The sequence below is a fragment of the Zosterops lateralis genome (assembly GCF_965231275.1).
Source record: "Zosterops lateralis genome assembly, chromosome: 4".
Lineage (NCBI taxonomy): Eukaryota > Metazoa > Chordata > Aves > Passeriformes > Zosteropidae > Zosterops > Zosterops lateralis.
Genome location: NC_139765.1, coordinates 41,178,451 through 41,191,104, shown reverse-complemented (window position 1 = coordinate 41,191,104; position 12,654 = coordinate 41,178,451). Strand labels below are relative to the sequence as shown.

The 12,654-nt window shown below is 40.8% G+C and overlaps 1 protein-coding gene across 3 annotated transcripts in view; it reads left to right on the top strand.

The window, feature by feature from the left end:
• Nucleotides 1-12,654, top strand: part of SRGAP1 (SLIT-ROBO Rho GTPase activating protein 1) — a 145,121-nt gene that overhangs the window by 64,971 nt on the left and 67,496 nt on the right. For all 3 annotated transcript variants that reach the window (XM_083859828.1, XM_083859830.1, XM_083859829.1), the window contains 2 exons: nucleotides 8,857-9,052; nucleotides 11,498-11,660. In XM_083859828.1, the coding sequence (XP_083715954.1) occupies nucleotides 8,857-9,052; nucleotides 11,498-11,660 (359 nt within the window). The remainder of the gene's footprint in view (nucleotides 1-8,856; nucleotides 9,053-11,497; nucleotides 11,661-12,654) is intronic.

The following is a 12,654-nucleotide window of genomic DNA, read 5'->3' as shown; positions in this document are numbered from 1 at the left end:
TGTGTCATCCTAAAAATGTTTTATTGACCTCCTAAAGATGTGCCATGCATGGAGAGTCATTTTCACAGGATGTAGGGAGGGAATTTTCTCTAGTTATTAATTTCTGAGTCTTATCACAGTGATAGTTACCAAGGTACAGGAGATGCTATATCTGATTGATGTGCAGATTTCGTGCTTTCTAGCTTATCCTGCTGCTCAGGAGTTCCTGGCCTGTACTTCTGCCACCATAACTCTCATCTTAAGAGCTATGTCACCTGCCAGATGTAGGAGCATCCGTGGCAACAGCCAGAGGTTCAGAATAACTAATTTTTTTGTCAAGAAAAGGCACATCTTTCAACATCTCATTTCCAGAAGAAGCCTTCAGATATTTTCACTTGTCAGCTCTCCACCCAAGAAGGAAGGAAGGGTTTTATTGTGACAAATAAGTAGAGTTTAACAAAATGAAATGGTGCTGGTCTGGATGCAATCTGTACTCACATCTGTATGGTCAAGAGGTTTATGCTTCTCTGGAGGTAAAGGGTATGTGCCCATATTAAGACTTGACTAATTTCGGGGTAGTGTTGGTGGATGAGTGATGCAGTGTCTGCTGCAGGGTGGATAGTGCTACACTATTCAGAGGCAGCTCCATCCCCAGCCTTGCAGCCGCTGAGGCAGGAATTCAAGCTGATTTCACCCAGTTTACAAGTAAGGAAGCTAATCAAGAGTGTTAGGTTTTCATTACTGTTGGAATTGTGACAAACTGGGTTTGCTTTCCTACTGGACCCCTGGTTTGTGTGGATTTTTTGTCTCAAAGAGGGCTAATGCCAATCAAGCCTTCCAGACATTGTGCAAAAATTGTTTCCAAGGAGACCCAAGAGTGATTTTTTTTTTCAGTTCTATTGGCAGATACATCATTGGTGAGAAGATAAGAAAGATTTGGGCATACCAATTTCTTTTTAATTTTCTTATGTGCCCAAATTTAAGACTGAAGGAAAGGCTCATGGTATGTTTAAGAAGCATTTTAAAAGGATGATTGAAGCCCTTAAGAAGGTTCAGAATAAGTTTTCCCATAGATCTTGACGATTTAGATGCCTTAAATGGCTTTTTAGACACCTACTTTATGATCACCTGTCTGCTTGGTAGACAGTTGCATGGACTCCTTTTTCCTGTCTTCCTCCCTCTCTCTCTCACTCTTTCTGTCTTTTCAGAGCTGATTTGCTCATCTAGAGGTGGGGCAGTTGGATTTTTGGAGAGTATCTGCTCCCACAGCAGGAGATAAGGGCTGGTCACTCTTGTGAAAGACCATGAATGAGACTGTTGATGCAGAAGAGGCATCTTGCCCTTTGTTCTCTACTCTTCTGGTTGGCAGTGCTTTGAGATGAGCTGAGCTTCTACTCCAGAGCAAAATAAAGTTCCTTCTCCTCTGAGGGACAGAATTTTTTGTCCTCAGTCCCAGCTCCTGTGACTACAAGGACAGAGTATGCCAGGCTCGAGGTTTGGTAGGACATAGTGCCAGCACTTAGTTCTGTGTGCAAAGGAGCAGTTGCCACAAAAGCAGTGGCACTCAAAATGTGGAACAGGCAGACTGCCTGCTTAAATTCATGGTCTCTTGGCAGCAGCACTGTGGCAAAAGTGTCCTGCCAAGTCATGAGCTGGCATCCTGCCCTCCATTTAGACTCAGACTGTAGGCAGCCAAGTGACCAGCAGCTGTGGCTGTGAATAGCAGGAGGGCGTTAGTCCAAGAACAACAAGAAGAAAAGCTTCTTCTACATCTAGAGATTTTCTTGGCTCTTCCAGACATCTCTTCTCATTTCAAAAGGATCTGGAAGGTGGAAGGTGCCCTAATGCAGCTGCCCTTTTTGAATCCTGTCCACTGGGATCCCCCAGTTACAGGATTCTGCATAGGCATGTGTTGTTGTCCAGTCTGTGATTGCGGTAGACAGGAGTGTATATACAGAATGACATTTGCAGCTTCAAGGAGAGAATTCTTGTTTTTCTGCTCCCTTTGTTTGAGCAGGACCACTGAAGTGACCCATTGTTATGGTTTGAAAGCAAAACGAATGAGAGGCTCCAAGTCAGAGATATATTTTAATACGAAGAATGGTAAAAAGGTAAAAGTAAAATAAAATAAATGCAACAACACGAAGGATCACTGACAGAGTCAGAATACAACCTGAGCAGGATGGTGGAAGCAGTCCAGGTGAAGTGCTCTTCTTGAAGCAGTGATCCTGTAGAAAGGTCTGGCAGCTCTGCTCCTCTGGGAATCCAGTGGATAAGTGCCCTTGCACTGTCCCACATACCAGCTTATATCCAGGTGAGAATGCTTGGCTCCTCCCCCTGGGCAGAGCATCTCACAATCGCATGAGAAGTGTGAAATGGGTCCTTGATGGCCCATTAACAGAGATAACTCCTGGAGGGAGTTACCCATGACTCATGGGCCATTAGCAGAAGACACCCCAAAAGTCATTAGCAGAAAACACCCCAAAGGCGTTAATGGGCCATTAGCAGAAGACACTCCAAAGGCCATTAGCAGAAAAGGCAGGGGGCTTGGGAAAACACTAGCCCACCTGGTTTCAACAGTTCATGAAGATGGTGATAGAATAAATACTTTGTGTACATCCTACACTGCAACCCAGGACACCCATAAACAATTGTATGTATCCTGCAAATGGCTTCTACACCAGCTTTCCTGCTAATGACTGCACAAGGATTTGTTTTTATCTTTAAGGATGCCAAAGTGATTGAATGAACATGGTTTAGAGTTTTTAAAGAGATTGACAGATGTCAAGAGAGGCTTCAGATTGCTGACTCTTTATACTGCCCTTCAGAAAGCAGACGTGATTCTTACTTCCCATCCATTTCTACACTGCAGCCTGAAGACGTGATTTGTCACAGGCAACTTCAACCACATCCCTCAGAATCCCTAAACAAACAAAAAATCTGAAATGAATTCTCTGGAGAATAGCACAAAGTCAGACATTAATGCTGGGGTGTGCATGGCAGAGGTCGCATTTTAAAGTGGCAACATGTATAAAGATGTAGGCTCAATATACTGAGTGAAATTGGTGAGGGTCAGGGTAGAACAAAGTCCATAAAAGCCCTGCCTATGGAAGCTCAAGGGTATCACTGTCTCACACTTCTAACGTGCTGAACACAGGGAAGTGATTTCCCCTAGTCTGTCATAGAAGGTTAATGTTGTGGTACAGGCTTGTGATCTATTTAAAGACATTTCTGAAGCATCCTTTGAGATCTTTACCCCAGCATCTCTCATTAGCTGTCAGTCTGGTGGAATTTCCTGGCTTTTGAAGTGGATTTTCCTGCTTGTGGTCAAAGAAAATGGCAACAAGGACCTGGGAGAGAGTATGAGCCAGACTCCCTGCTGACCACAGAGCTTCCCTTGCCATTTGTCATAGAAATAGTTGAATAGCTTTCTAGCCAAGTCTCTGAGAAATAAAAACTTTCCATCACTGGCATCTTTAGCCTGTGTTTCTCAGAGACAAGTATTGGCAGCTGGGTCTGTGCACCCACCACGGATCTCATACCTCTCATCATCTTTATCTTGTCTGTTGAGAGGAACAATAATGTCCCTGGGAAGTGTGGAAGAAGCACTGGTGGGGCATGGCATTAAGGAGTACTAGATGTGCACAGGGACACCTCTCAGCAATTCCTATTTCAGTTTCTCTGCTGGCAGCATCCTCAGTGAGCTGGAGATAAGCGCTTTCCTCAAGCAAAACCTAAAATGCAGATGTTTCCCAGCTGCATGCAGCTGGACCAATGCTCTGCTCGACTTGACAAAAAAGCCAAAACCAAGTCTTTACAAAGGCAATGGCTGGAAACTGAAATGATCAGTCCTCTCATGCAGCACTCCAGTTTCTAGCAGCAGGGGTAGACATGAGCAATTCTTCCTGCTAAATAACTGGGGCACAGTGAGAGGCATATAAGACTCAAGTGTTTTCAAGGAGGAACTGCAAGATGATTAATGCTGCAATAGTTGCTTAATTACAAATGCATGTTGGTCACCAGATTATATGTAGGTTGAATTTAAGATCTGAATCTTTTCCTGTGAAGTATGGTCTGGATATCATTGGCATGACAATGAGGAATATGTGTGTTGATAGCTCACTGGGGTAAAAAAAAGGACTAAGAGTAATGGTTTAGAAATGCAAAGTCTAAGATACCATATATTGGTTTTAGTGCATTTGATGAGGCATTTTTGAGTGTTTTAAAAGTGATCTAATTTTTGTTTTGGTTTGTGTTTTTGGGGGGTTTTTTTGTTCGCTTGTGGTTTTTGTTTTTTTGTTTTGTTTTTTTTTTGTGAAAGAGGTATTTGGAGAAAAATGGGAGGTGATGTGGCTTTGTCTGGTTACCCAAGAGATAAAACCTGCAAGCATAACTACATCTTGTGAGAGCCTCTGTACTCTCAAGGAGTTCTGTTGAATTACTTGTTTTTGTGTTCTTTTGAAGGGTGAGGCCCTGAGGCTGTTGATACGATTATCCAGTAATACTACTGGATTAATGTGTCTGCATAGTTTGTATATTGCAATCACGACTTAAATATAGCTCCTTGCCAGGCAGGGTGAGGCAGCAGGTGGGAGCCTTGCAGTGCAGCCAGGGGGGGGTGGCTGGGGCAACATGTCCTGCTCTGTGGCATTTTCCAGAGCTTTCAGCAAACACCAAAGCCAATGTCAGTGCTGCTCTGCAAGCACAAAAGTTAGTTCCACTTAAATGGGAGGTAAGAGTGGCAGGCTGCAACAGCTCTTTGAATGGCTCAGGCAGGAAGCATCTTGAGGCAGGTCCATTGGTAGCACCATGAAGCATTCTTTAGAGTTGCTTTGCTTGAGAGCTGGTAAGAGAGCTTGTGGTGGTCTGAAAGGTCTCCAAGGTGTGACAGGCTAGGCATAGCCTAGCAAGGGAGGATAGTGCAGCATGGCTGGAGTGCTGCAGTACTGCAGGGCAGGGGTGGGGGTGGGCATCGCAGTGGGGGGTTCTGTAGCAGGGCAGCAGCGTTGGTGTCCATGGGTTAATTTGGTTAATACCATGTGTTTACAAGTTGTGAGCTACTGAGGTCAGGAGGGGGTTTCCTGTGACTTTTTTGGGATGTCTGATGGAACCTGGTGCTTTGCTGCGTGGAAGTGAAGGTGAAGAACTTTGTTCCATGCTGGTGTATAGCCAGCATTATGATTGTGTCACATTGTGGTGTATCTCCACAGGTTCCTTCAGGAGGGGCACTGGCCTGTCCCTGGTTACATACATGTTCTTCAGGGTAGTACAGTGTATTACTGCAGTGCTATGTAAGTCATAATTTGAAATACTGTACTGTGTGCAAAGAGGTAACCTTGATAAGTTATTTCTAATTATGATTTGGGTGATGTCAGTAGTTCTGCTTCATCTGCTCTGACTTAACTTTCAAAGCAAGTATAATCTTGTCTCTTTATTTTCATGGTGCACAGATTTAACCACTTGTCAAGGAAATAAGGATTTGTTGAAAGGTTAAGAGTTATATCTTCAAAACTGGCATAAACAAAATCTAATTTTGTACTTAATGCAGTAATTCTAGTGAATGGTGTCTGTGAGGGCATAACTAAAATAATTTTTAACATGAAAATCTTCAGAAATAAAACTTTATTCAGTTTATTGATTTCATTGCAGTCACATTAAGTGCTTTCTCACTTTGATTGTGTGTGCAAATCTTGGACAAAGTGTAGGGTGGATTTACTGGGTTTTTTTCTAGTTGATGTGCTCTCTCTTCAAGCTGCAGTATAAATGGAAGGGATTCCTTTTGAGCCAGCCCCTGGCCAGAAAACCAGTGAGCCTGACCGAAAGCTGCCAAGAGAAAGAAGGAGAAGGTGTTAACGGGTCTTTCCCTGGCATAAATAGCCTGGCAGTTTGACATCAGCCACTCAGCAGAGCAGAATAGGACAATGTCATTGTCCATTACAACTGGTACCAATTGACTTAAATGTGCCAGAAAAATAAGAGTGAAGACAGGCACTCTTCTCTTACTTGCTGCACCTGTCTCTGTATCTGTGGAGTTTGGACTATACTGATTTAGTTTCTTTGAATACAGTGCAGCAATTTTCCATGCTACTCTTTCTAGCCCTAGGGAAATCACACATGTGAACTGGTTAAAGAAAATAGCATTGCCTTGGTGCATTTTTCTGTTGCAGTAGGTACTGGGTAGTCTATTATAGTTAATAGTACCTGGACAATTGTGATTTTGTCATACACAGCTGCTCAGGCTGCCTGCCTGTTTTGCCAGTACTTGTTCTGGGGGTTTGTTGTTGTTTGGTTTTGGGGTTTTTTTAAAGCCACTGCTCTCATCAGAAAATGGAAATCACAACATTTTCTGATCTGATTTCTTAATCATTGCCATCTCCTCAGCCTGCTCAGGCATTACACGTTATTAGTAAAAGAAGAATTAAAAAATGGAGAAGCAGAATGACGTGAAAGACTAGAAGAACTGCTGTTGAAGTCAATTCTGGACTGACTGTGGTCAGCTGGCATGAGCGGGATGTACATCTCCCCTTTTTCTCCTCCAGCAGGAGACCACAGGCTCAGCCTTTTGGAGTCAACATGTTCTTTCTCTTTACTGAGATTCAAATAATGAGAAATTACGAATCTTCCTTCATAAAGCTGCAGCCCCCTGTGCCCCTAATTTTATCAGCCTTACGCAGAGCTTGTACATCTCCATCAGCTTTCATAGATCATGCTTCAATTTTGTTTTCTAAAACAGAAGTTTGAAGGAAGCCACTATTATCCACTGGAAATCCAGACAGCATCAAAAAGCTAATGCAGTTTCTTATATTTTATCTGTTGTCCCTTGTTCATCGTTTCTTGTATTTCAATTCATATATTCCTGTTTCTAAAATCTTTCTTGTTCCTGTTGCTATGGTAAAAGCCTGCCTAAAAAAGAAGAATTATAGCAGCAAGATACACTGACCTACAAAATAATCAGAACATAGTTGCTTCATACAAAAAACTGCTTTCAAAGTAACTGCTAGAAAATCTTGAGTGGGAGAGGGAGATGGACAAAGTATGAGGGACCATGTACATGCATCTGGATTTAGTGAAAACTCCAGCTTACAGGCACAATTGCTGCTTCTGACCAGTGAATCTATACAACTGGTTTCCCATACAAAGGAATTTTCCATGACTGCAATATTAACAGTAGTAGATACCAAAAAACATGGTGTCTGTTTCTGATGTTAACCTTCCGGCTCTGATGTGATTTTCTCCTCTGTGTACATGAATGTCATTGATACAGTGTTGTATTACAGTGGCTCATCCTTGCTGGAGGCATGGTTTCTTTTCCAACAAACTGATTTAAAATGAAGTGAAAACCAAACCATTAATTCTTTGGTTCACCTCCCAGACTGTATAAAAATGGATGGTCTCATTAATGATTAACACAGCAGCTAGTAGCTCACAGGAGGGCTGGAAGAAAATACTGTAGTGTCTCCCTCCTCCAGCAAATATATTGGCCTAACAGTTTTCCGTGCTCATTCTACCTTATTTCAGTTTACACGTTTGAATCCCAGCGGGGTGGGATATCTGCTCTAAGATCAGTAAGGATGCATTAGGTCCTAGTTGCACCAGATAATTTTTTGCAATGTTATTACTACTTAGTGATTTGCAGTTCCATGTGATGTTAGCATGACTTTTAGAATGCTCTTCTATTTCAAACTATGCTGTGGGCTTTGAAGATTTCCAGGATCTTTTTGCCCACAGCATGGTTACGTCATTAAGAATCAAGTAAAATTTCACAACAATTTTGCATTTACATGGACATCACTTCTGTGTGTTTTCCTATTGATAAATCCTTGTTGCAGCATTGAACTGTGTAAAAAATATACACATACGTTATTGTCAGAAAGTGTTTACTCCTCATTTAACTCCACAGTATTGGGGAGTACAATGTGCCTGAGCAGCTGACAAATGTGTAATGAACTCTGAAGAACCAGAGGGATCTTTTTAGACTAAATGTTCTCAGAATGTATCTAACTGATTAGCACTCAGGAAATAAAAGTGCTAGAAGATTACCAACCAAAATTTAAAAAAAAAATTAAATCAAAAGTCCTAGAAATATCTAAAATAAAAACTCTATACATAGTAATTTTGAATATGGCAGAAAGTGGTAGGAAATCTGGAGGCTTTTCCCTGTTACTCTAGAAGAGAACTGTGAGCATATATTCTCTTCTAAACTGAGATTCTTCTATTTTTTTTTATACTAAAAATATACTATAGTCTCTGGAACCTTGTGCAAATTTTTGAATAATTGTCTCTAAATATAGGTACATGTTTTCCTCTGTATTTGCTGTCAAACGTTGTTAAATGTGTGTGTAGTACACCAGTTCTCATCCTGGCAGAGATAGAGCAGATATAGAATCTCACCTGTGTACAGTTACAATGGGTAATGCCTCTAGGGTTTATCACAAGGTTGTTTCTGTGGTGTACATGATGATAGAACACCTGACAGTCAGCAGGCTGATCCTGGCCCAGGGGATGCTTGTTTATCCAACCATTCTTCAGGGCAGCACCACCTTGTGCAAGGAGATCACTCCTGAGCTGAATGTTGTGCCAGTGCCAGAGGCCAGAAGGAGAATGAGAGAGGAAGATGGAGGCTCACCTGAGCCAGGCAGAGTCCTGAGCCCCTGCCATAGCTCTTTGTGAGACAGCAGGTGGGAGGATGCTGGGCATTAAGCATGTGGTGGCAGAAGTGAGAGCTGCCACTGCTGTGTCCCACCCCAGGACCTGAAATCCAGCTCCAGCTGGTGTTGCTGTGGGGCTGAGGTACACTGGAGTGTTTGTAATTTTGACTGATAATACTCAATTAATTTGCTTTCACTGACCTGAGTGGATATGTGTTTCTCTTGTTAGAGATCCGAGCTCAACTTGTTGAGCAACAGAAATGCCTGGAGCAGCAGACTGAAATGAGGGTGCAGCTTCTTCAGGATCTGCAGGATTTCTTCCGCAAGAAGTCAGAAATAGAGATGGAGTATTCCCGAAACCTGGAAAAACTGGCAGAGAGGTTCATGGCAAAAACAAGAAGTACAAAGGATCATCAGCAGTACAAGTAAGAGAAGCCTGCTTGCCCATTGCCCCCGTGTTGTACCTGTTGCTGGTTCAAATGCCTGTTTAAAATTTCCACCCCTGCTAAGCAGCACAGCGGTTCTCATTGCAGTTGAAGGTAGATGAGTGCCTAAATATTCATGTTGATGTGGCTCTTTGCAGTAACTCATATCAACTTCTGATAAGTAGTTTCAGTTTCTTAAAAGGTAAGTTGCACAATTACTATCCCTAACCTACCATATGGATTTTAAACTACCCAAAGTACAGCCAATATCTAAAAGAGATGCAGAGCCCCAAAAGCTTGAAAGTCTGTGTGCTCATTTCTAGTGGACTTGATAAGGTTTTGAAGTATCTGCATGAAGGTCAGTTAACATTACAACAACAACAACGAAAGACTAATTTGGCCAAACAAGACATTAAGAAATAAAATTATTTTGAGTTGTTGTTGCATGTAAGCTTTGCTGTGTCTTCTGGGAATAAAGATGATGTGGACATTATGTGTTGTTTACAATTTAATGTATCCCTTTAAATGGCATAATATCTTTAGTGCAAAACAAGTGGTCAGGTAGTATCTGGCATAAGGTGTACGGTATGTTTTCTGAAATGCTTCATGTGCATCATTTGCTGACATAGTCTCATGTGGTTATTTTCCTGACTTGTGCTGATTAATGAATACATGTGTCTGGCCCTATTATGCTTAGGGATTTAGAACAGTGTCTTATAAAAACAATTTTCCCACTGTTTGCTCAGTGCTGTACTAGAAATAGGTAAATAGAACTGTTGTTTCAGGACAAAAGTCTTTTCCAAATACATCCAGCAAAGGAAAGGTTAATCAAATACAGCTTGCACAGTTCATAGATTACAATAATATATATTTCTTTAAATTTGTTTTAGTGACTCAATGATTCTCTGAAATAACCAACTTGTGCATATGTCATCACTTCAAAGAGAGCCTTGGCTTTTATCTTGCTTGTGGCAAAGGGTTTTTTTCCTTGTGTGTACAAACATCTTCCCTTGTTCTTAAACATATTAAATCCAGACTGGCAGCTGTGCATGGGGGTTATGACTTGAGTTCTGCCTTTGGCTTTGTTCTTGCAGTTCTCTGCTTTGAGAAGAGGTTACAGCAAGAGTGGCTTTAGTTGTTGGTCCCCTGAGCTATTCCCACCATTACTCCCAGAACAATCAGGAAGGTGTGTGGAATCAGCTTTGGGACATGCAGAAGCAGTGAGGACTAAGTAATATCAGCATGGCCCTTCAGGAATGCTCATGTTGTCTAAGCTGGCTGATAAAACCCCTTGCTATGAAGTAACACTGTTAAGATATCTATCTGAAACAAATGGAGGAAGTTTTCTTAACTCCCGATTCATAGCAAAGCAAAGCAAAGCACTGATGATTAAGAAAATACTTTTGTCTGTTAATCATTCCTTGTCACTTTGATTCTGAAAGTGAGAGCTAAAAGTAGACAATTAGATGAGAATTAAAGGCCATATTTCTAACAATGAGAAAAGATAATTATTACAAGACTTTGCCAAGAGTTGGAGTTTCTCCCTCAATTCATCCTCGCTTCTGCCTATTTTATCCTCATGTGCTTTATCCTTTTAACTAAAGGAGAATCGCTGTAAAAAGAAAAATAATAGAGCAGCAAGTTTCTGGAGCAGTTAATTGAAAGGCAAACTTTATATTGACATTTATAAAATGTCAATAAAATCCTAAGATAAATTTCATAAATGAGCTTTTGTTGTCCGTGAAATAGTTGCTGAACTACATGTATTTTTATTTTGCCTTGTGTAAAAGAAATGAAAAGTCATCTTTGAATTCAGTTTTTGTTACATTAAAGCTGGGAGTGGGCCTACACTGCAAAAGTCTGTCATGAGAATTCAGAATTGCATCACTGGAAGAAGTCCAGTCCTGCTCTTTGTCTTGTAATTGACACATCTAGGACTAGCAGTAGCAGTGTATTTATGAATGCTGTGAATTTATGAGCATTGCTCACAAAATATGGATGCTTGAGACATTTTCTTCTACTTCATCAGTTATACAAATCCAATGCAGTGAAATAGCTACACCTGCAATTTTGCTCATGAAGGATTTGGGTTGTGCTTCCAGTGCTTGTTTATTTCTAATGTCAAAAATGAATTACTGTTACTCTTCCAGGAGTCACCTTTATTGATTTTGAACATTTACATGTACTCTATCTCTAAGCTTTGTGGCAAGATATTTTTATACTTTCAGATGACTTGCAGAGTATCCATACCTCATGAGACTTGAATGTGTCTTAGAAGTCGTCTGAGGCTTGCCTAACCTGAGTTATTCCAAGAATGGATAGACTGTTCAGAAGCAGCTATTTTTACATAACAGGTTATGACTGTAAATGTCAGTGAGATGTTTCAGCTAATAACATAACCTTTTCATTTCTATACATTATACATGTGTGTATTTCCTTCCTCAGGAAAGACCAGAACCTCTTGTCACCAGTGAATTGCTGGTACTTACTCCTGAACCAAGTGAGAAGAGAAAGCAAAGACCATGCAACATTGAGTGAGATCTACCTGAACAATGTGATCATGCGATTCATGCAGATAAGTGAAGACTCCACCAGAATGTTCAAGAAGGTAATGCCTCTCCTGTAGTCCTCCATACGGGCATATAAGATGCACGAGGGAGGCAAAAGTGCCCTGATAGATATCTAGCATGTGAGGAGAAGTTTCAGCACACACAGCATAAAATCTGTTTTAGCATACATATAAATTCTTCATGACTGTTCTCTTGAAGCAAATACTTAGTGCTGAAATGCCTGGGATCCTGCTGTATATGCTGGTGACCTTAAGAGCTGAATCACAAATATCCAAAAAGTAGGGAAAAAGCCTGTCCTCCTCTAAAAAGCATACTTGTCTACCCATGCAGAAAGGAAACAGTTTTCTCTTAGGACTCCCAAAATAGTAATGCTGTATTTATGAATTATTTGTAAAAAAGAATTTCATCATGAATGAAACAGATTGAAGACAAAGAGTTTGCTTTGTAGTCCTTTGACATGAAGTTGGTAGTATATACTGCAGTTCTCCTAAACGTGTTTCCTTTTCTTCCTAATCTTAAATATGAACATAACTTTTGATGATGTAAATATTTCTATTAGCTCCTTTAAGTGTTGTCTCTGTACATGTTTGTTCTTGTCCATGACTGTTATGTATTTTCATAACTCATGCAATGTGCAAATCCCTGATGTGCTAAGCAAGCACTCCTTAGCTCAAGATCTACATAATGTGTTTGCAGCCATTGTTGTTAAAATGTTCCAAAAGAAAAATAGATTATAAACACATATTTGTTAGTCACAGTGGGGTGCTGGTAGATAATCTGTATACAAACGAGTTCAAGAAGAGTAAAGGTTAAAAGATGTAAATTGTGTCACGAAATGATAGCAGTGGTACCCAAGTTAATGTTTTCAAAACAGGGAACTGGTTTCACATATACCCAACCATAATTCTAGATAGCACTGGGGTGGGGAGAAGAATCATTTAGGGAGCACATAAGTTGTACTTGGAAGAAATAAAAGTAAAAACTTAAGTCAAACTTCCTGGTATGCATTAAAACCTGTAAAAGGGACAGAGT